The sequence below is a fragment of the Rhinatrema bivittatum genome, chromosome 1 (assembly GCF_901001135.1).
Source record: "Rhinatrema bivittatum chromosome 1, aRhiBiv1.1, whole genome shotgun sequence".
Lineage (NCBI taxonomy): Eukaryota > Metazoa > Chordata > Amphibia > Gymnophiona > Rhinatrematidae > Rhinatrema > Rhinatrema bivittatum.
The window spans coordinates 563,982,507-564,007,240 of record NC_042615.1 but is presented as its reverse complement, the minus strand read 5'-3'; the positions used below and the strand labels follow the sequence as shown (position 1 = coordinate 564,007,240).

General features: G+C 44.5%; 1 protein-coding gene across 8 annotated transcripts in view; it reads right to left on the bottom strand.

Annotated features, from left to right (window-relative positions):
* The window catches only part of TUT7 (terminal uridylyl transferase 7), a 575,072-nt gene that overhangs the window by 202,131 nt on the left and 348,207 nt on the right, over positions 1 to 24,734 (bottom strand). For all 8 annotated transcript variants that reach the window (XM_029617137.1, XM_029617096.1, XM_029617130.1 and 5 more), the window contains one exon: positions 12,659 to 12,759. In XM_029617137.1, coding sequence (XP_029472997.1) covers positions 12,659 to 12,759 — 101 coding nt within the window. The remainder of the gene's footprint in view (positions 1 to 12,658; positions 12,760 to 24,734) is intronic.

Below are 24,734 nucleotides of genomic sequence, written 5' to 3'. Positions count from 1 at the left end.
GAAGTATCTCATGCTATACATTTAGCCAAATCCCTTCTGGAGCAGAATTTTTCTTGTCATCTTGTGTCACAAACAAGACCATCTATGGAACTCCCCATTGTTGAAATATGTATTTGCCTATCTGGGGATTTAGGGATCATTTGTGAGTTAAATATCCTGATAGTTTCCAAGCAGAGAGGGTACAAGTCCATTGACTGTCTATCTGGAAAAAGCCCTATTTTATTCCTCAGAATGTGCTGGAATGCTATCAGAGCCAGTCTTATGGCTCTTAGCTCCAGCAGGTTTTTGCTGAGCTTAGTCTCATATGCACACAATAGCCCGTGTGTGTACAATCCTTGAGTATGTGCTTCCCACCCCATGAAGGATGCACTGATGAGGTGGGCAAGTTGAATTATTGATCTGCTTTTTAGTTTATCCTTGATTAGCCACCATTTAAACAACCTCTTGAGTTCACTGATTACTTCTATGGCATGGTAAAAGCTCTGGTAGTATTGGATCCACCAACGAGATAGGGACCACTGAGACTGTCTCATATGGAATATGGTGAGGGGGAGAAAATGGGCTGTTGAAGGCATGTGCCTTGGCATCATTATAATAACTCTTGCTGCACCACCGACGTGTGTCCATCTGCTTGCAAGGCAGGGTCATCTCAGCTTTATGGTGTCGAAAAAAGCTCCTATGAATTTTAGCTGGCGAGTTGGAAATTTGTGTGAATTTTTACAGTTTATAACAAACTTTAGAGTCTCTAGAAGGTAACTAGTATGACTCAGGCTTCTTTGATCAATGGCTCTGTGTTGTTCTTGATGAAGCAATCACTTAGGTAGGGAAAAAAATCAATTCCATAGGCCATCATTACTGCTAGGCACTTGGTAAAAATACTTGGAGTTGCAGTAAGGCCAAAGGGGAGGACTCTGTATGGGAAATGATAATCTTCACTGAAAAATGCAGGAACTTCCTGTACTCGAAATGAATGGAGATATGGGTACATGCATTTTCAGATCCTGAGTACATAACTAGTCTCTCTTCTCCAGAAAGGGAAAGATCATGGGCAGGGTGACCATCTTGAATTTTTCTCTGCGTATGAACCTGTTCATGGTCCTGAGATCTAGGATAGGGCAAAGATCCCCCGATTTCTTCGGAATCAGAAAGCATCTGGAGCATAAACTTATTCATACTTGCCTTGGGATACCTTTTCTTAGCCCTCACGTTCAATAAAATGGATATTTCCCCCACTATGGCCCCCTGTTCCTGTTGGAATGTTCTCAGAGAAGGCCTGTTTGGGGAAAGCCTTCTGAATTCATCTTGTAGCCCTGTTTTACTATGCAAAGGACTCATGCTACGGAAGTTATCTGTGTCCTCACATGGGCAAAGAGGAACTAACTGCTGCCCACTGGATCTGTTACTTGAGCAGGGGCTCTAGTTGTGCTCACCATAGGGAATCAAAAAGATGTTTTAGGCTGTATGTTTAGGTCCAGCTTCTCTGGTTCACGATCATATTGCCTTTATTTCTGTTTGTGATTTGGCTTAGCCCTATAGGGCATTGTGCATCTTTTTCATTGGTAAAAAGGCTATCCTCTTTGATAAATGGGTTGGAATCTTTTTGTACGTTGCTGCTGCTACTCCGGACTCACTGGGGCGGATTTTAAAAGCCCTGCTCGCGTAAATCCGCCCGGATTTACGCGAGCAGGCCTTGCGCGCCGGTGCGCCTATGTTCCATAGGCCTACCGGCGCGCGCAGAGCCCCGGGACTCGCGTAAGTCCCGGGGTTTTTCGAGGGGGGTGTGTCGGGGGCGTGTCAGATCGGTGTGGCATTTTGGGGGCGGGATGCGGCGTTTCGGGGGCGGGCCCGGGGGCGTGGTTTCGGCCTGGGGCGGTCCGGGGGCGTGGCTGCGCCCTCCGTAACCGCCCCCAGGTTGCGTCTCGGCGCGCTAGCGGCCGACTGGCGCACGGGGATTTACTTCTCCCTCCGGGAGGCGTAAATCCCCCGACAAAGGTAGGGGGGGGGGGGTCTAGATAGGGCCGGGGGGGGGGGGTGGGTTAGATAGAGGAAGGGAGGGGAAGGTGAGGGAACGGCAGCAGGCTGCGCGGCTCGGCGCGGCTCGGCTACACGAAATCGGCAGCCTTGCGCGCGCCGATCCAGGATTTTAGCGGCTACGCGCGTATCTACTAAAATCCAGCGTACTTTTGTTTGCGCCTGATGTGCCAACAAAAGTACGCGAAGGCACGCTTTTTGAAAATCTACCCCACTGTGCATAGAGCTTATGATAAAGTACAGTGGTTCTTAAGATCACTGCTTCTTTAACTTTACTGCCAAACAGGTTGTTATCCAGGCAAAGCACATTTATTTATTTTCAGCAATTTCTATTTTGCTCATTCCCAGACACCAGTTTTGGGTGGTTTACAAATAAATATACATAGAACCACCCATATATTGACCAGTCTACCATGGACATCCTATCTTATGCCTGAGTCTTTAAGCCAGGCCATTCTGAATGCTTTAATGGCTATTGTAGAGCCCATGTAAAAGTGTCAAAAATGTTATATGTTGTCTTCACATGGTGTTTATCATACTTCATGTCTTCTGAAATGGAAGTTAAGATGTCGTGAGCCTTAGAATTTGGAAGGTGGTCCAAAATACCCTGGATTTTCTCTAATAAGTGTGCAAATTCTAAATCATGAGAAGTTGGTAGGATGAAATCCTGGCCGAGAGCAGAGTGGAATGGAATATCCACTCGGCAAATGATTGCAATAAATATTGCTCTTTGTCAAAAGTGATTGAAGCAAGGTTTCCCTTTTATATTTTGTTTTTCTTTAGTTCAGCCTCTAACAACAATTTATGAAATAAATGATGTGGGAGCTGAGTGCTAACAAAATCTGATATAGCTTTAACTTTATACTAGATCAATTTTTTTAGGATCTGCTGGGTATTTTTAACCCAGACTGACTCACTGTCAGAGATAGAATGCTGGACTCGATGGACTTCAGACCCATCATGGCATTAATTTACTAGTGTTTAATTGCTTTGTTAGAGGGAATACCATAAGAAGTATTTCCAGGTTATTGCAGTGTATGTAGGTCTCTTAAAATCTGCTCAACTAGGACTGCGACTGTATTCCTTGAGACATTACAGTATTGCAAAACATCATGCACTGTTGCTCTGGGCTCTGCAGCCTCATGAAACTCACAGCCATTTGGTTAACAAAGAAAGCGAAAGACAAATCCTCCAATATTGAAGTATTTTTAGCAGAAGGTAAGTTTTCAGCAACCCAATCTCAGACCTCTCATGCTCCGATACATCAGAATCAAGGTTAGACTCTGCGTCCCATGGGATCTCTTAGTCTGATAGTCAATATTCCCTGTACGTACCCAGATCAGTCCAGACTCCTGGGTTTTGCCTTCCTTCCAGCAGATGGAGACAGAGAAAGCTTTGCTGACACAGGAATATAACCTAGTGTGCCACCTGCAGTCACTCAGTATTTCTCTGTCTCCAGCAGATGGTGGCAGTGCAAAACCTGCAGTCTGAGTAGTAGTTTAAAAAAAAAAATTAGGTAAAGTTTAAGAGTGAAGAGTACCTCCCAGAAGGCTGGCAGGTCCTAGTGCTTTCAAAATTACCTCCATTTTTCAGTTTTCCCCTCTTATACCGCTATAATGTAGAAAATGGCACTTATCTTGTTTTTGTTAGGATTTAATAATTTATTAACTTGTTTTATTGTATTCTTATTTTATTATAAGATGTGTAATTTTTAATTATGTAATTTTTTTTTTATTTTTATGACTTGTATCTTTTGTACACCGTTTTGACGAAACCTTGTTTGGAAAAGCGGTATAGAAACATTTTTAAATAAATAAATAAATAAATAAATAAATAGTGGGGCCATCCTTTCTGATCTTGAGGTGGACAAGCAGGGGGTTGGGAACCCTTTTTGGCTCAGTCCTTTTTGCTGATGGGGTGGACAACTGGTGGTGCCAGTTCCCTCCCCCCCTCAGGAAGATGCCCGGAGCCTGCTGCTTCGCTTCAGGAAAGTGGTCTGTTCAGTTTTCGTTTTTTAAGTTTTGAGTTAAAAAAACCCTAGTTTTCCTTCTCATTAATTATTCCATGGGGGTGTTTGGTTCACATGGCGGGGTAAGGTGCAGATGGCCCAGCAAGGCATTTTTTGTTTTTTATCTCAGCATCCTCTCAGTGGTGGTGCAGGTGCAGGATGGGAGCCATGCCTTGTGGCAGCTGCTGGGTAGTGTGTGGGGTGGCGCATGTGTAGCTCGATGAGACCGGCCTTTGTCCCACTGCCTCTCTGCGGGAAAGGGCAGCACAGGAATGGCGGGGATAGCATTGGGGAGGCATCAGGTCACCGCAGGGATCGTGGGTGAGGCAGATTCTGCAGCCGACCCTGTCCTGGTGTACGTGGGAATGGTGGCTATTTTGAATTCGCTGGCAGCACGCCTGAGGCTGCGTGAGAGGAAAAGTCCACCACTGTCCCCATCTGGCAGGATACCCACGGAGGAACAGGGGGCTTGGGACCCTCTCTCTGGGGTGGATGAGGACCTCCTGGAGGAGGACCCTGAGGATCCAGCAAGTTTTTATCCGGACTTTATACTTCTGCTCCATAAGGTATATCTTGCTAGGAAGGTGGCATGGCGACGTTTTCCCATGCACGAGGGACTGCAGTATCTGCGTCCTTCCAAGCGGCCCAAAAAGGCGTAGGCTAGTGGGGCAACCAGGGTCCTGCAAGTCCTGTGTCAGCCCAAACATTTGGAGGATGCAAGCAAGCCCTCAGGAGAGTCGGAAGTCGGGGAGTATCTGATAGAGGAGCTCTTTGTTAGGAAGCACTAGGAGAGCGGTTCCACTTTCTAGGGGTTTGTGTGTTCTTGGGCCACGGCTTGACCCCAGAGGAACTTCGAAGAGGTGCCGAGGTAGGCGAGGCATGCTTGAGCATGGGCTGGACAGGAATAAGGATGGACTGAAGACAGACGATGGAATCCAGAGTATGGACAAGGCTGGAGCAAAGACAAGGATGACTGAAGATACTGACCCTCCACCGGACCTGCATGCTTCGGAAAGACCAACAATGCCATGGTGGTCTTATGAACAGTCCTCTGACTGTTCCAAGCCCTTTCGGACCTGCTGCTGGGTAATGGCAAGAAGCGGCAGGCCGGACAGAGGTCAGGGCAAACGAAGACCGGAACATGAAGATTCAGATGAAGACGTAGGTACTTGGACGAAGACTCAGGCGAAAACAAAGGTACTTGGACGAAGATAAGGAGTCAGGAGCGAGGTTCTGAAGACAAGGAGTCAGGAGCGGAAGACGGACATCTAGACTGGATCAAGGACAAGACAAGGAGCTCCAACGAAGAACAGGAAACACAGGACCTTGAAGAAGTGATGGAACAGTGAAACTCCTAGAGCGAAGGACAGGAAGATCCCAGGAGCGACTAACTCCTTGTGAAGGCAAAGCTGGAATGAATGCTGGGCCCTTTTGTAGGGCTGAAGAGGACTACACCCGGGGAGGAGCTTGCAAGGCGTCCCCAGCCACGTGGAGGCCCCAGGTTGAATAAGGCAGGCAGCGGGAGCAGCCCTGCAGTGGAGCTGGAGGAAGACAGGCTGCAGGAGCGGCTTCCTGCCGCGAAGACAGCAGCAGGCACCGGCAGGGACGGCCTCCCTGCCGGGAAAGGACCCCGGTAGCAGCAGAGACGGCCTCTCTCCCATCCGAGAACCCTGGATTCATCACCGGGAGGAGTTGTGGCCCTAGATTCCATATGTTCTGAAGGAGCCACAAGAAGATTCTGATCATGAAGAGGTAGATCCTGTCATGAGGGCTTACGAGGTCCGGTTAAGGCCTTTCCTTTTCATAAGTTGGTAAAGAACCTGGTGTTCTGTAAGTGGAAGACTCCGGACACTGGTCTGAAAGTTAGCAGAGTTATGGACAAGATGTATCCATTGCCAGAGGATAAATTGGTGTTGTTGCAGCTGCCAAAAGTGGATGCCTCAGTGTCAGCTGTTACAAAGAAGTTGTTGTCTGAGTTGCCATCAGATCGAGGTGCGGAACCCCCCACCAATGAGTGAGAAGTCGGAAGGCTGCTTCGGACAATTCCCACTCGCCGGGATCCAGATGCTGGCGGCTGAGAAAGTCTGCCTGCACATTGTCCACCCCGGCTATGTGCGAGGCCGCCAGCCGGACCAGATGGCGCTCTGGCCACGTCATGAGCCGTTCGGTCTCGCAGGCCACCAGCTGGCTTCTGGTTCCCCCCTGGCGGTTGATGTAGGCCACAGTCGTCTTGTTGTCTGACAAAACTTGCACCGCACACTGAGCTACCAAAGGGAGAAAAACGCGCAACGCCAGGCGTACCGCCCTAGTTTCCAATCGATTTATTGACCACGTCGCCTGATAACTTATCCAACGACCCTGAGCAGATTGCGACTGACAAACTGCCCCCCAACCAGTGAGGCTGGTATCTGTCGTGACTATTACCCACTGCGGCTCTTCCAGGTCCATCCCCTGTAACAAGTGGGCCGGGATCAACCACCAACCGAGACTGGACCTGGCTGGTTCCATCAGTGGCAATGGCAGGCGGAACTCCTCCGATTTCGGATCCCACTGAGAAAGCAATGCACGTTGTAATGGTCTCATATGCGCCCATGCCCAAGGAAATGCTTCCAGGGTAGACGCCATGGAACCAAGTACCTGCAAATAATCCCATACTATGGGAAGGGGTAAGGACAGGAGCCGACGGATTTGCGCCTCTAACTTGAGCATTCTCTCCCGAGTAAGGAATACCTTGCCGACTGAGGTATCAAAGCGTGCTCCCAAGAAGTTGAGGACCTGAGATGGTACCAAATGGCTCTTGGCAAAGTTGACCACCCAACCAAGAGACTGGAGCTGGAGCAGAACCTTGCTCACCGCCACCCGACAGAGGCTCTCCGATTTGGCCTGGATGAACCAATCGTCTAGGTAGGGGTGAACCAAGATCCCCTCCCGCCGTAGAGCCGTTGCTATGACCACCATCACCTTGGTGAAGACCCAAGGCGCTGTCGCTAACCCAAACGGGAGTGCTTGGAACTGATAATGCTCCTCCGGACCATGAACCGGAGAAACCGCTGATGGCGCTCGCGGATTCTGATGTGAAGATACGCCTCTGTCAGGTCCAAAGAGACCAAATATTCTCCCGAGTGGATGGCCGCAATGACCGAACGGAGAGTCTCCATGCGAAAGCGGGGAACCCGAAGGGCTTGGTTGACTGTTTTGAGATCCAATATCGGATGGAAGGACCCCTCTTTCTTCAGGACTACAAAATAGATGGAGTATCCACTGGACCTGCGCTCCTCTAGAGGAACTGGAACAATGGCCCCCAGGGATTTCAACCGACCCAGAGTTTGCCCAACTACTTCTTGCTTGGTTCGAGAGCCGGCGAGAGAAATCAGAAAGAGATCCCTTAAGGGGCGGGCAAAATGCAACTTGTAACCGTTTGAGATGATATTGAGGACCCACTGGTCCGACGTGATCCTGACCCACTCCTCGAGAAACAGGGAGAGGCGACCTCCCACCATTGGAACCGGGGAGAGGGTCGGAACACCTTCATTGGGACGGCTTAACTCCGGCGGCTCCTTGAGAGTCTCCATCCCGAAATGGCCTCCGACCACGAAAGGAAGTAGGCCAAGACTGAGCTCTCTGATTTGCTGTCGGACGGGAAAGGCGGGTGGCTGCGACTGCCGAAATCTACGTTGTCCCCGGAAACGGTAACACGCCGCCCCAAAGGGTCTGGAAGACTTGGGCTTGTCTTCATGCAACTTATACACCTTATTCTCCCCAAGAGACTTATTAAGGGTGTCCAGCTCCTCCCCAAACAACAATTTTCCCTTAAAAGGAAGATTGCCCAACTAAGTTTTGGATGAAACGTCCGTGGACCAGTTCTGGAGCCAGAGAAGCCGCCTAGCCGAGATTGCAGTGGCCATGTTGTGCGAAGATGCCCGTAACAGATCATATAATGCATCCGCCGCGTAAGCCACCACGGACTCCATCCTATTCGCCTGATCTGCTTCCTCTGGTGGTAACTCCTGTAGGTGAGCATTTGCTGGACCCACCCAAGGGTCGCTCGCTGCATGAGACTACTGCAGACCGCCGCCCGAACACACAGCGCTGACACCTCAAAGATGTGCTTGAGGAGGACCTCTAGTCGTCTATCCTGCAAGTCTTTAAGAGCAGTCGCTCCCGTGACAGGAATGGTGGTCCGCTTAGTGACCGCGGTAACCGACGCATCCACCTTGGGGATCCTGAGGATATCCAAGGCTTCCTCAGGTAAAGGATAGAGCTTGTCCATTGCCCGTCCCACCTGCAGGGTCGCGTCCGGACATTCCCACTCCCGAGTGACCAACTGCTTAAGCATTGGGTGGAAAGGAAAAGTTTGGGGCAGGGCACGCAGCCCAGAGAGCACTGGCTTCCCCTTAACCGGCTCCGAGCTGGGGATTGGTGCTTTCACTTCCAGCTCCTCCAGAACATGGGGGATCAAGGGATCCAAATCCTCCCGCCGAAACAAGCGAGAAACCCGGGGGTCATCCCCTCTACTGGGGTGGACTCATCAACACCCCCATCTAAATTTTGGAGGAGAGGATCCAGAAAAGATTCCAAGGGAGCAGGGTCCGGTGTCACATCAGGGACTGAAGGGGCATTCAGGGTCATGGCACGTCTTGCGGCTTTCGCGGGAGAGGGCTCTTCATCCTGCTGATGAGCTTCCGCCTCCAAAAAGGCTTTATGCATCAATAAAATAAATTTTGAAGAAAATGTTGTCTGTTCCTTTAAGGGCTCCAATAGGGGAGGGGGAGGAGGAGGAGGTGGAGGAGGGGGGCCCGAGTTCGATGAGGGGACGAGTCCCGGATCGAGCGGTCGGACTGGACTCAAGCTGGGAGGAGAAAGCGGTGAATCCTCTCCCCCAGCAGGCAGATAGGGAACTGACAAAATGGCCACCGTTCTCGCACGCGCCGGTGACGGGGCCGCAAGCGATCGTGGTCGCCGTTCCGCGGCTCACGGTAAAATCGGCCTGAAATCCCCCCCGAATGAGCCCTCCCCTCCGGGAAGGCAGCGAGCGCAAACCCTGTCCCGCGAGAGGCACAGCCCCACCCCTCCCCACATGCTGAGCACAATAGCCCTTGTGGCATCCCGGGGGGCCTCCGGACAGTGCGGTAGGAAACAAAAAATAAGAGGCTTAATTACCCTGCCGACGCGCAGCCTTCCGGAGCTCTGGGGAACTGCAGCACCTGAGGAAAACTCATCTTGGGGCGCCGAGGGGAGGGACCTGCCCACTGGTTAATCCCCCTCCAGAGACGTACGTCCCTCCGAGAACAAGGCTCTCAGAGCTTCCAGCCCCAGCCTTACCTCTACCGCTGCTGAAGTGAGAAACCCTGGCAAAATAAAAACAGAACTGATTCTTATTTTTTTTTTTTTTTTACAATAAACTTGATGTAGCCAAATGTGTTAACAAAAGAAGCCAGAGCCTAAGAACTCTGGAGAGAATGTAAATAAATTTAAAGAAATATGAAGGATCAGGACTGCAGGTTGTGTCGAACTCCTCCTGCTGAGAGTCACAGAAAATACTGAGGGATTGCAGGTGGCACACCAGGTTAAGAGGGGGTGCCTTTTCAGTTTTTTCTCTGACTCCATCTGCTGGAAGGGAGACACAACCCAGCGGTCTGGACTGATCCTGGTACATACAGGGAAGGTAGAGTTGCTTTTTTTTTTTTTTGAAACAGTAGAAAGAATACATAAAAAGTTGAAGGAACCAGAAAAGTGAGATGCTGTGCAGCTCAATTATTCTCCGTAGTACAGATGAAAAAAGACTGATGGAGCTTAGCCCTGGGTACAGAGCTACTGCACATGTGTAAAACATTCATGACAATTCCAGCCAATAGATGATCATCCTTTGTACTGGTTGCCGTGCAGTGATATTATCCACATGCATAACTGTTTATCCTGCTTGCCCACAAAGAAAATAAAATATAACTAATTTCATTTATATTGATCTACAACTGTACAATATATACCAACATAGACCTTGCAGCAGTACAGCACTTGCCAAGACAGTTTTAAAGAAAGATTTCTTCCCATTTTGAACTATGTAATATTCTAAAGATGGATAGAAGAACTTCTCAAAATTATTTGTTCGAGGTATTAGTCAATACTTATCCATCACAAAAAGGGGACCAACAAAAACCTCTATTTGTGTTCATATACAGTAAACATAAATCATGTGCATCACTCACAATCAATGACCTCATATAGGCAATTTTAAGTCGGAGCCTTCATGTTGGAGAAAATACCAACGGACATCCACTTTGAACAAAAAATGGCCCTATGAAGAAGGTGAAAAACCGAAACACGGACCGTGTCGGGCATTTACTATCCTCACGGCACTGAGTCGAACGGTTTCTTCATACACGTCAAATATAAGCTAAGTAGCGATATGATAAAGAAATGATGCAAGTCTTATAACAATTTTATTAAGGTGAAATGACACAAGTCTAAGGTGATATCACAAAAAATATTTAAAAAATTTTTTTGAATGACCAATGATTACATATGGAGTGGTAGTGCGATACATACTACTTACCAGTTGGTATTTTCTCCAACATGAAGGCTCCGACTTAAAATTGCCTATATGAGGTCGTTGATTGTGAGTGATGCACATGATTTATGTTTACTGTATATGAACACAAATAGAGGTTTTTGTTGGTCCCCTTTTTGTGATGGATATTCTAAAGATGAACATATATGGTGATAGTCATGCTGCACAAAATTATTGTTCAACATTTTAATCTCTCCTCTGCTTCACTTTTAAAAAGCATATATCATAGTAAAATAGTAGATGACAGCAGATAAAGATCAAATTGGCCCATCTGGTCTTCCCAGTTGAGATCCTTCCACTTTGGGTACATAAGCATATTATAAATGCCTAAATGCAACACAACAACAACTCCACCTTCCAATCTTGCCTATTACTTGATTTTTCAACACTTTACCCACCTCCGCTCTCCTTATTTGTCCGAAGCATGACCAAATACATGTTAAAAATGTTGGCCTCCACCACCTAGGCCAGTAAGCAATTTTAAGCCTTGTCATCTTTTAACTGATTTTCACAATACTAACACTTAATGCAACACCCAAGACCCCTTCCATGCCTTATTACCAAGTTTTGTAAGAATCTCCAACCACCACCAAAATGTCAGGGAGCTGGCCTGGTGGCTCATTGGCAATGCTGCACTCTGTCACTGATTCGATTCCTGGATCAAATCTTCTGCAGTCCATGTCAGCTGGGGTTGGAGATTCTGCAGAGGCAGTATTCACAGCCCACAGGTGGGGAGAGAAAATGGATAACGTGACATCATCAACAAGTGCAACATCTGATAGCCAGATTTAGATCCCATGATACAGGGTGCCGGTTGAGGTCCTACAGAATGGCTCCTAGCATCAGGACTGTTGCTGAAATGATCAGAGTAAGAATAGTGGTAGCAAGGATCTATTAAAATAGCGGAAAAGATCCATGGATAGTTGTGAATAAAGGCTCATGGCACCAGGATTCCAGCACTGGCTCCAAATATACTGGAGGTAGAGAAAGGGGGAACTACTGGGGCAAGAAAAAAGCATGACAGGAATTACACCATTTCTATCACCATCAGAGTGGTTTTTACTATATGTGTAATGCTATTTGTGATATCATAGCCAAAACAAGCCAACCAGATATCAAAATGTTATATGACTTATGGCACATCGAGAATTCTAAAAAGTAACATTAAAAAATGTAGTATTTTAATAAACAAGCAAATACTTAAAGTGAAGCACACTGTAAAGCAATGTATGTGGCTTCTCTTAAAGAGAGGCTATCATATGATAGAAATAAAGCATAACCATAGGACTATAAGGAGTATTTGGTCTGCCTAAGTTACTTCCTACTGAAATTCCTCTGCCTTTCCTTTCACTTCTTTTTCGGCTAAGGATCCTCTGTCGACCTCTAATCACATGCTTATTTTAGGTATTTTTCACAGGAGGGAGAGCATCTATTGTCAAGGGTCTATTCACTTGTCTGTCTGTCTGTCCACATAGTGGAATTGGTAACTGCTCAATGGATGTTACTAAAATTTGATATGGGGGATCAGAAGGAAAGGTTTCAGGAAATTGTAATTTTGGTTAGAATTGGTGCAAAATTACAATGGTCCAACAACGTTTACTTTTTATACTCCATGCCAACATTCTTTGGATTAAGGAAGGGAAATCTGCTTTTGTGCAATGCTTGCAGCATGCACTTTCCAACTTGTAAAATTCTATCACTAGTTTTGCCTGCACCACATCAACTGAGAGGTTGCTCCGTGTATCCAGTACCCTCTCTTTCAGATTAGATGAAGACCTTGTAAGAATTTTAACACAGCCCTATTAGCATGAGTGATACATTTTTGTAATAATGGCCCTGCATATGGGCATACTGATTCTTTAGCATCCTGAAAGTGTCTCTTTTTACAAGAAAGAGAGGTACTAGAAATGATCAAAACTAAAAGAAACCATTTGAACATAGGTCTGAGCCTCAGCTTGCTTCTAAAATGGCTCTGTGAATACAAAGATTAGCAATTAGTTCACTAATCTCACAGAAATAACTGACACAAACATTTCACTTGTCAACTTTACCTCGGCAGTTTCAACTCCATCTAATGTCATACAGATGTCAAGGTCACTCTGTATGAATCCAAATCCATTTTTAGATGAGCCAAATAAACTGAGTCTTGCTCCTGTTGATTACAGAAAAAAATAGCATAAAATCACTTACATTTTCAATTTCATATTTATGGATTTATAAACCATATTTTATATGTTCAATGCAATAAGAAGCCAATATTCAAAAACCAGGAAAACTTATACTGTATCTGGCTAGAATTAGCCAGGTACATTATTGAGCATATTCAGTGAGATAAACGTCCCACTGAATATCCCAGATTAAAGTAATCCGGCTAACCGTAGCCGGATAACTTTTAAACATAACAGGATATATATATATTTTTTAATATCCCCAGTTAGAGGTAAAGTTATCCGGCTACAGTTAGCCAGATAACTTTAGTCTTAACCATCTTAACCAGCTATATTAAAAAATATATAGCTGGTTAAGTGGCACTGCAGCACTCAAACAAAAAAAAAAAAAACAAACAAAAACAAGCTCACAAGTCTATTGACTCAAATGACAGTCTCCCCCACCCCCAAGATATGGCAAACTGCCTACTGGACCAGCATCCCCATACCCTCAAACTCCAGTGTAAAAAGATTGTCGCCGGCCTGCCCCCTGGTTTCAGATTTGTAATGTTTAAATACCCCTCTTCCGGCTTATTTTTTTATTTACAGATTTCAATAAAATCACCTAAAGCGATGTACAAAATTAAAACATTAAATTACAATATATAAAAAGTAAACAAAACTAAAACATAATTCTACAACATAAAACATCAATACAATGAGACCATCCAGCTATCATTATTAAAAACAATCTCCAGTCATCCAGTCATCTTACCCAACATGCTCCTACACCTTCCCCCTCTAACCCCCCCAACTCTAACCCTAACCGTCTCATCCTTTCAGTACTTTCAATCTGTAAGCTTTTGAGCCCAGATCAAGGTAGCAGTCAAACGTGACCAAGGCCTGGTGCTTCTGCCATAGCTAGGGAGTTATACTTTATCACTTCTGGGGAGCTATGCTAGAAGTTTATGCTTAGAGCATAACTCCCTAAGGACAGCAGAAGCACTGGGCCTGTGCCATGGAATGCCCCTAACACACCCCTTTATTTAAAATTCTTATAACCTGCTACCTCCTATATATCGTTCTGTGTGGCTAACAATCAAACATACATATTAAAGATGACACACTTAATGCACAATATAGTAAAACAGCAAACATTAAAATTCTAACAGACTTAGGCACACATCTTCTGGAACAAGAATGTTTTTACTCCCTTTCCAAACTTTAATAAATTTTTTTCTAAACATAAAACCTTAGGGAGTGTATTCCATAGTACTAGTGCCGCATAAGATACTGACCGCCTAAGTATAAAATCAGTTTTATACTCTAAAAATGATGGACGTATCAATTGCCCAGCGCCCTCAGAACATATTGACCATCAAGGCTCATACAACTTAAATGTACTCTTTATTGGGCACAACCTTGTCGAATATATTAGTTCATGAACTATAATACTTTAAAATATGAATGGTTCCTCATAGGGAGCCAATGCAAATCCCTTAAAACTAGGGTTATATGAACCCAGTACCCTCTACCACTTATCACTCTAGCAGCAGCATCAGCTGCAACGGTTGTAGCAATTTACAGCCCCCCCCCCCCCCCCCCCCCCCCAAGGCTAATACAGTAGTCAAGATGACCAATCACTGTGGCTGGACCACAGTTTGAAACAATTGTTCAGGTAATAAAAATTTCAGAGGCCTCACTAAATTTAATTTAAAAAACGTAGCCTTTACCACCCATCTAACATGAGGGGAAAATGTTAAACCAGAATCCAATAAAACCCCTAGACTCCTAGTTTCCAATTGGATTGGAAGGTCATTTCCCTTGTAACTAATTTGTAAGTTCAACGGCAGAGCTTGTTTCCCAACCCATAAAATCTTGGTCTTTGCCACATTAAGAGACAACCCCTGATCCTCCAACCAATCCTTTATTTTTCTCAAATAATCCAACAGTAGGGGAGTACTGACAGAACCAACCAAATCATTAGGAATAAAAAACTGCACTTTGTCTGCATAAATATATTACAGTATTCCCATACTTTTCAAAAAAGAACCAAGTGGCACCAAAAAGACATTAAACAGCACAGGATACTGAGCCTTGAGGCACCCCTGAGCATAAGGTTCTGCACGTTAAAACATCCATACCCTGCTGATCTCTTGATTACCTTCTAACCAAAAAACTCTCAAACCATCTATATACCTGACCATCTATTCCCACATGACGCAGGTGTTACCCAGTTCCTCCTTTATCAATTTGCCTATAAAGGGAGTCTATAAGCAAAGACAAGAGATGTTCTGTACTAAATCCCTTTCTAAAACCAAATTGATTTTCATCCAATATGGATGTTTCCTTCATAAACTCAGCAATTGAATCAATACACATGTTTCTATTATTTCACCAATATGGGCAAATTTTATATTGGGTGAAAGTCAAATCATCACATGGAATATTCAGATTCTTCTGTACCGGGTGCACTGTGACAAGTTTTAACAATCGGCATTAATCCCTCACTTGGCGATTAACTATCCTTTTTATTACTGGATAGCAGAAATCTTTCAGACCTCTTACATACTCAAAAGGGCAGGGATCAAGTCAGCAGCTCACTGAACCTAAGTGACTAACCACATGATCTATATCACTTCAGGACTTCCAGTTATGCTGTGAGTGGGAGGCAGCGAATCGTGGGAGCTCCTGTCGTTTTTAATCCTGATTATTTGTATCCAGCAGTGGGTGAGGCACGATTTTTGATTATGTCACTGAATAAAGATTTGGAAGAAATCCCTGCCATCGCTGTGGGCAGATCGAGCTGTAACACCTAAAAAATCAGTTAAGAAGCCCGAGGCTGCTAGGCCAGAGCCAGTCAGCGACTCTGCTTCCGATTAGGAAATGGCGGCCACGCCATGTGAGGTGGATGATCAGGCGGCCTCAATTCGCGCATGGATTGAGGAATTTACTGATAAGATCTCCACAAAACTGGATGATCGTCTCACTGTGGTGGTTGATAAGATGGCCCAGTTGATGGAGGTTATGCAGGTCAACTCGACCAAAATTGAAGAGCAAGAGGGGAAGCTGATGGACTTAGAAATGGCACTTACTGTGGGCTAGTGCCAAAATTGATCAGCTTGAGCGGCGATACAATACAGCTCTAGAAAATCTGGATGGGCTTGAAAATCGCTCCCGTTGGGGAAATAGCCGTGTGCTTGGCATCCCCGAGAAGGTAGAAGGGGATGATACAGTTACCTTTTTTGGAAAATGGCTGCCTAGTGTCTTACAACTTGAAGGGACTCAGACATTTATTAAAATAGGTTGTGCCCATTGCACTCCGATGCCTGCCCTGGTGGTTGGTAGTCGGCCTAGGGCTGTTATTCTCAAGCTGCACAATGTTAATGATAAATGGAGAATATTAAATGTGGCTCGAGAGCTCAGTGATATTAAATCTCATGATTCCCGCATTATGATCTTTCAAGATTTTTCTGTGGAGCTCCAACAAAAGTGCCAGGCCTTCAAGTCAAGTGGGAGCTGCAGCATATGAATTGTAAATATGCTATGTTGTACTCGGCCTATCTTCAAGTTGTCAGGAATGGATGGCTGGTTATTCTAGACACTGTGGCGGCAGCGACAGAAAAGTGGCTGCAAGATAATAAGAGCCCAGAATTGGCTGACTGACACTTCGAACTGTGGCTGCATTTAGTTAGCGTGCTATTGCTCCCTGAGACTCGGCAGGAGGTCCGGTTATGGCATACGTTAGAGGGATTTATCTTTTTGCGCCTTGCGTTCCCCTCATTTGTTGGACTTTTTGAACACGTGGGAACTTTTTCTCAAGGATCAACTGCCATTAACTCCTATGCTACATGCCTGGTTTCTCCTTTTTTTTTTTTTTCCTTTTTTTCTTTTGTGCCCCATTCAACATGCCTCACGCTTCTCTCATATGCTATGTATGTGTTACTAAGTCTAAGATTTATATGGCTGGCTTCTCCTGTGTGCTTGGGCTGGGATGGCTCATTTGTATATTTATTTTTTCAGTTTCAATTGCCATGGGAGCTGAACTGGTCTTCTAAATCTCACTGCTCCCCTTTTTTCATAATTCCTGTTAAGCCTTATTTGCTCTATGAAGATGTTGTTACTGCTGTGGGCCCGGCGTTGAAAGGCAGAAGAGGATCCTACTTTCCTTGCTGTTATTATATTTGGTCAGCAGGCCTGCTACTTGTGGACTGTATTTGCATCTGATTTTATAATACTTCTGGGGCCTGCTTTAGTTGTTTATCTTATTTTATTTTCTGTTTTTTTGGTGGTCTTTTTCTTTATATTGTTCATGATATGTAGGCTTGTTATTATGGGTGCCTTAGCATTTGCTGTGATATTCATCCTCTCTCTTCATGTTCTTTTTGTTTCAGGGGTATGATATGGGATGGGTTCTGAGGGTACAGGTGGGTTTCAGGGGTTAGGTGGGGGAGAGAGGTGTCGGCTGCCTCTTCAATCTCAATGTACTTCCCACCGAGAAGCTGTAAGGTCTATGATTTCAGAAGTTGATAACTGCCAGGTTAGCAACTGGGGATGTTGTGTTTGGTTGTTGGGATGTGGACAAGTTGGGGTTTGGCGCTGGTACTGGGGGTTCAGCAGGAAAAAGGGTTTCAAGGTATACTGTGTGAGGGTGGGTAAGGGGGTTGTGTGGGTTTCAGTGGGGGGGGAGGGGGGAATGCTGGATAAAATGGCATAGAACATGGTTTCTGTGTTTGAAGTCAGTACAGAGTACAATGAATCCCGGATTACAGAACCTTGGCTATTTCCTTTTGGTTCTTCTTTGGTATGGCTTGCACTGTTCACTTTTTGATTGACCATTTGATCCCTTAGCTGAAACATGTTTCATTTTACAGTGCCTATATCAAGCGCATGTTCTCTTTAAATGGTCATGGCCATATGTTGTGTTTCCTTGAATGAAGTGGAAAAGTATTCTTCAGCTGGCCAAGTGTTGTATTGCTCAAATTATGTTACTTCAGGAGACCCACCTAACTGACCACGAGCATGAAAAATTGAAAGTGGGTTGGATTGGGCAAATGTATTCTTTTTCTTATAACTCTAGGAGTAGGGGTGTTTGTATTCTCATTCACAAGGATCTGCCTTTGGGAGTGTGCTGCTCTTTTGCAGATGCAGAAGACAGTCTTATTATATTAGAGGGTTTATTATACTCTGTCTCCTTCATATTAGCTAATGTATATGCTCCCAATACTGAGCAGTCGGGGTTTTTCCATACTCTTAAGGATCACATAGTAACATTTGGTTTTGAGCATTTGTGCTTGGGCGGGGACTGGAACCTCAGTCCTGATCCAGTGCTCAATAGAACTGCCTCATCTCAATCACCTACCCCTCTCAATTTAGGTTTTTGGGTTTTAATTACTTCCTTCAATATCATAGATATTTATTTATTTATTTATATTTATGCAGTTTTTATATACCGTGGCACAGAAAAACAAGTTTCTATCTCTACAGTTTACATCATAAATAAAACAATTATTAAATACATTTCAAAAAAACACCTCAAAGACAGGGACAATACATTTTACTCATCAAGGCCTAATTCCTACAACAGGATTGATTTTTTCTTTGTTCTCCGAATTTGCTATCTAATATGGAAAGTAGCAAAATTTTGCCTAGTATTCTCTCAGATCACTATCCTGTTGAGCTTTGTTTTAATCTTGCTTCTGCCCCATTTAAACCTCCTACTTGGAGACTTAATACCTTTATTTTAGGAGATAAGCGCTTCCCCGATCTGGTGAAGGATGCAATTGAAGAGTTTGATTTCCATAACCTAGAGGGGAGTACACACCAGTTTTGCATTGGGAAGTTTTTAAAACCTTTTTTTTGTGGTACAGTTATTAGTTTTGCTAGCTATCTTCAAAAGGGGGGAGGAAATGCCCAGGCCGTGATAGGTATCCTATAGACGTTTTAAAGAAATTTCTGGTACAGGTCTCTCATTTCCTTATTCCAGTATTTAACGGAGTGGGGGAGAATTTCCATTTGTTGGGAACCATGTCGGATGCTACCATCACTTTTATCGATAAGGACGTATTAGAGTGTGGCTGCCATAGGCCAATTTCCTTGCTCAATTTGGATATCAAGTTACTTGCCAAGGTGTTACAATTGCATCTTGAGACTTTGCTTCCCAATTTGGTGCACCCTGATCAGACTGGCATCATGAAAGGAAAGAATTCTACATCTAATACTAGGAGGTTATTTAATCTCCTTTACTTAGCAAAATTGAAGGGATTGACGGGGGTTGTAATATCACTTGACGCTGAAAAAGCATTTGAACACATCTCTTGGCCACTTCAGGCTATGTATGAGAGGCTGAGGGCATGTCTAAATATGAATGGCTTTCTTTCCCCCTTTTTTTTGCTATAGTTAGAGGGACGAGGCAGGGTTGCTCACTTTCTCCTTTGTTTTTTGTCCTAGATATTGAATCCTTAGCGGAGGCTATCCGGCAACATCCTGATATTTCTGGGCTTTGTATGGGGGTAGAACTCATAAAATTTCCTTATATGCTGACGATGTGCTGATATATATGACTTCTCCTAAAACATCTGGGCTAGCCCTTCTTAAGCTTCTGCTGCATTATGGTTCCCTGGCTGGGTATAAAGTTAATTTTGATAAGTTGGAACTGTTCCTGCTAGATCCGAAATTGTTTATTTCAGATTCGCTTAAAGGCTTTCGGGTGGTGGAGCTGGGATTTTAATGTCTAGGGATTTTTATCCCATGGAATTTTAAAGAACTTTTTGGAAAGAATTACACCTCCACTATTTTCCAACTTAAACAAAAAATGCAGATATGGGAGCATTTACCTATCTCCTGGACTAGTTGGATTAATTTATTTAAAATGAGTCTGCTTCTGAAACTTCTGTATTTGTTCCAACAAGTACCTTGTTCTATCCCAGTGTGTGTGTTTTCTGACTTCAACAAATGTATATTGAAATTTATTTGGCAAGGGAAGCAGGCCCGACTGGGTTTGCGGAGACTCTGGTTACCCAAGGTACAGGGTGGTATGGCTCTGCCTAATCTCTGGATCTATTACTGGGCAGCCAAACATTTTCATGAAGGCTTGGTCAGGGGCCCGGGAGGAGGCATGATTTTAGTTTGAGAAGCTCCAAGATGAAGTGATTAATCTCAGGGTGCTTCCCCTTCTCCCGTATGACTCCCCCAATAGCAGAAGGGTTTGTCGGACTAGCCCTATACTTGCTCATACATTCAAGCTTGAGGACAGATACTTAGGTTTTTGGAGCGGTCGGAAGATGATGTCTCTCTTATTGCTCCTATTTATGAAAACCTGAATTTTTCTGGGTTCACCTTTTCCCCTACTTGTAAAGACTGGAGGGATAGTGGTCTTGTTTATGTTGCTCAATTATGGGACAAAGATGGGTTTCTCACTTTTCAGTCTCTCTGTGAGGATTATAACCTGTCTCCACACTTCCATGCTTTTTATCTCCAAATAAGGGCGGTATTATGGGATAAATTTAATCTGGCTCAACCACCGCGCCAATGGGATGGGTTGGAGTCCTTTTTGAGTGACCCTGATGTGTACCGGAATGGTATCTCCCTTTTATATTTGGGTATTCTTTGTAGTAAGTATGGTACCCATATGCCACAATCCTTAAGTGACATATGGAACACTAATTTGGACCATATAGCTTGGAAGCGCATCTGGAGCTCTGCGCATCGTATTTCCATATGCGCTAAGAGGAAGGAATTGATGATTAAACTATTGAATAGAACTTCCCGCACCCCCATTTCTATTCTAAATGCTTTCTGGATGCTGGGGTCCAGTGTTGGAGAGGGTGTGGTCAGACGGGTTCATATATCCACATGTGGTGATTTTGTCTAATGGTTGCTAAGTTTTGGGAGGAAATCACTCAGGAGATAGCAGATATTTTGGGTATCCTTGTACAGGTGACTCTTGAGTTGGGGTTTCTGGGTCATTGGAATAGATCCTTAGTCCCTGTTAAATACAGACCATTAGTGGGACAGTGGCTTCTAGCAGTGCAATTTTCTGTTGCCACTTTTTGGAAGACCTGTCCTAATGTTATTTACTGGAAGGCACAAGTTAGGGATATCGCTGAAATTGAAATGTTACATTTTGACCTGAAAAATGAACATGCCAAATATGTTAAAATCTGGGGCCGCTATCATGAATATTTGCAATCTATGTAAGCATGTTTATCTGTTTTTGTCTATTTTTTATGCCCTTAATCCAGCTGCCTGGTTTCTGTGCTTTTTTGTACTTTGTCTCTTTACTGTGATAAGACTTTCACATGTATGATGTGGAGGAGTTCCTCCTTTGCTATCTTTTTTGTTGTATGCCGTCTAAACGTTTATAAAAGCAAGTTTGCTTACCGTAAATGGTGTTTTCCATAGATAGCAGGGAATTTAGCCATGCAGCATGGGTGACGTCATCTGTGATGTCATGAGGCTGACCTTACTCTCTCAGCTCAAAGAGCTTTGAAGTGCGTATACACCGGTATTCCCGTGCTCCTCGAGCTGTCTCCTCAGTTGGCTTTTCCAAGCTAAATGTGAGTGTAGGTGTTAAAAAGGAATGGCTGTCCAGGGAGGAGGGAGGGATTGCATGGCTAAATTCCCTGCTACCTATGGAAAACACCGTTTACGGTAAGCAAACTTGCTTTTTTTCCGTCGATAAGCAGGGCATTTAGCCATGCAGTGTGGGAATTCCAAACTCATAGGTTGCTCTCAGAAGGTTCTGGAATTTGTTTTGTTTTTTTTTAATAGCAACCTATGGATTGTGCACAGCCATTACAAGCTTTTAACATTATGTAGAATTGCTGACACCAGCGAGGAATCCGTGGATTGCTGGTCTAGACAATAATGTGAAGTAAAAGTGTGAATGGAAGACCAGGTTGCTGACTTGCAGATATCCTGAATGAGCACGCCCTGAATATGTGCTATTGAAGTGGCCATGGCTTTGATCTGGTGAACTCTAACTGGAGTTGTTAGAGAAATCGACTTTTGGGAGTAGCAGAATTGGATGCAAGCCGTAAGCCAGTTTGATAGAGTTCTCTTAAGAGACTGGTTGTTTGGGTTAAAAGAGACAAACAATTGAGAGGGACGCCTTATGGGTTGTGTCCTGTTTTTTTTTAATAGGCTACAGCTCTCTTACAGTCCAGTGTATGAAGAGTTTTTTTGACGGTTGTCAGAATGTTGTTTCGGGTAAAAGACTGGTAAGCAGATTGTTTCATTCAAATGAAAGGCTGAGACAACTTTCGGTAGAATAGTAGGGTGAGTCCATAATAAGACTTTACCATGATGAAACTGTAGATAAAGGTAGTTGATCACCAGTGCTTGGAGTTCACTTATTCTTCTCACCAAGGTGATGGTGACCAAGAAAAGAACTTTCCAGGTTAGATATTTGAACAAACAGGATGAAATGGATTCAAGTGGAGGCTTCATTAGAGCTCCTAGGACTAGATTGTCATCCCATGGAACTGTAGGTTTCTGAATAGGCGGGTGTAAATTATTTAAATCCTTCATGAATTTTGAAATCAGAGGATGAGAAGAAATGGAAGAACCATTGTCTGTTGTGTGGTAAGCTGCTATAGCGCTGAGGTGAACCCGGATGGATGTCACTGCTAGACCTGAGAGGGATAAGCCATGCAAATAGGATAGTAGTGTTTTTGGAGGACAATGAAAAGGATTAACCTTCTGCTGGTTGCACCAATTAGAATATCTTTTCCATTTGAAAGTGTAATTCTTCCCGGTGAAAGGCTTCCTGGCTGCTATCAAAATTTCAGTGATATTAGGAGGGAGATTTAGTTCGTTCAGTACTTCCCGTTCAATCTCCATGCTGTTAAGTGAAGAGATAACTGCATGGGGTATATGAGATTCCCCTTGTCCTGAGAAAGGAGAAAGGGGTCATTGAGTAGAGGAATCGATGGACTGATTGAGAGATGAAGAAGATAAGTATACCACAGTTGCCTCGGTCAGGCAGGCGCGATGAGAATTAAATCCACTTTGTCTGCTATACATTTCTGAATCGTGAGTGAGATCAATGGAATTTGTGGGAAGGCGTATAGGAGGCTCTCCCTCCACGGAATTAAGAAAGCATCCTGCAATGTCCTGTGTATGCTAGGAAGAAGAGAGCAGAACTTCTTCACTTTCCTGTTGTCTTCTGACGCGAACAGGTCCATTTCTTGAGTACCCCAGTGTTCGAAGATTCTGTTTGCTTGAGTGGCCACTCGTGAGGGTGGAAAACCGTGTTGTTTGTCCGCTTTTGTATTCGCAAGACCTGGCAAGTAGGACGCCTGAAGGAGAACTCTCTTGTGTTCTGCCCATTCCCATACCTGAATTGCTTCCTTGCAAAGTATCAAGGAACCTGACCCTCCTTATTTGTTTATGTAGAACATTGCTACTTGGTTGTTCGTGTGACTCATTACAGATTTTCCCTATATCCATGACTGGAATGCTAGTAGAGATTTTTTTTATTGCTCTCAGCTCTAGCAAGTTTATCTGAAAACCTTGCTCGCTCTTGGACCATACTCCCTGGGTTTCTAGGTGTAGGAGATGGGCTCCCCAGCATCTGTTGTTATGACAAGTTGATGAGGAGGCCTCTGCAGTTGACTCCCTTCGGTTAAGACTGACAGATTTAGCCACCAAAAAGATATGTCTGCGTGTGGATTTTGAAATTTGTATCTTTTGAGATATTTTCTGAGTAACCTGGCTCCATTGAGTTTTTAGACCCCATTGGAGACGTCTCATGTGTAGACGTGTGTTTTGAACCACATGAATGGCTGCGGCCATGTGTCCCAAGGGGACCAGTATTTGACGAACAGAAGCAAATTTTTGATGAAGGAGAGATTGACAGAGGGACTTCAAAGTTTGAATCCTGTCCAGAGGTAGAAAGGCTCTGGAAATGGGAGTCTGAATTATCACTCTGATGAATTGAATGTCTTGAGAGGGATGGAGCTAGGATTTTTCTTAGTTTACGATCCACCCAAATTCTCTAGACCGAGTACTGTTTGCTCCACATGATTCTATAGGAGTTTGGCATTGGAGGAGACGATTAACCAATCGTGTAAGTATGGAAAAATCTTTATGCCCTGTTTGTGTAAGTATGCCACAACAGCAAGACATTTCGTGAAGACTCTTGGGGCAGAGGAGAGACCAAAAGGGAGTACTTTGTATTGATAGTGTTGGCTTCCAACCTGGAAACAGAGGGACCGCCAGAACTTCTTGTGAATCGGAATGTGAGTGCATGCATCCTTTAGGTCTAGTGAACACATCCAGTCGTTGGTTTGTAGAAAAGGGAGGACTGTCTTGAGAGAGGTCATCTTGAACTTTTCTTTTTTGAGATGCTTGTTGAGAGCTCGGAGGTCCAGGATGGGACGAAAACCTCCTGATTTTTTGGGGATGAGGAAGTATTGGGAATAGAAACCCTTCTCCCTTTGTGAGAAAGGGACTGGGTGGATTGCTTTCTGTTGAAGCAGCAATTTTACTTCTTGCAGTAGTGAGGGGATCTGTATCTGTGGCGTCCTGGGTTGAATGGGATGGGGAAGTGTTGGGAAATAGTTGAATTGTAGTTTGTAATCGTCTGAAGTTATATTCAGCACCCATTGGCCTGTGGTGATTGTGGACCATTTCGAATGAAACAGGGAGAGTCTGCCCCCTACATGTTTTGTTGCTGTGGTGGCGAAAGCATCTAAAAAGGTTTAGGTAGTGGTTGAGACGGTTGTAGTTTTTGTTGTCTTTGGGATCTTTGCCGAGGTCTCTCTAAGCTTTTCCCCAAAGAGATTATCAGGCCTGCATGGTAAGTTTGCCAACCTGTCATGAACATCTTCCCTTATGCTACTTGCACGCAGCCACGCTAGACATGTAGCTGAGACTGAAGTGGCCGAAGACCTGGCAGATGTATCAAATGCCTCATATTGCTGTTCTTAATAAGTGGTGTAAGCCTTCTTGTAAGTCTTGAAAGGGTTGCGGAAGG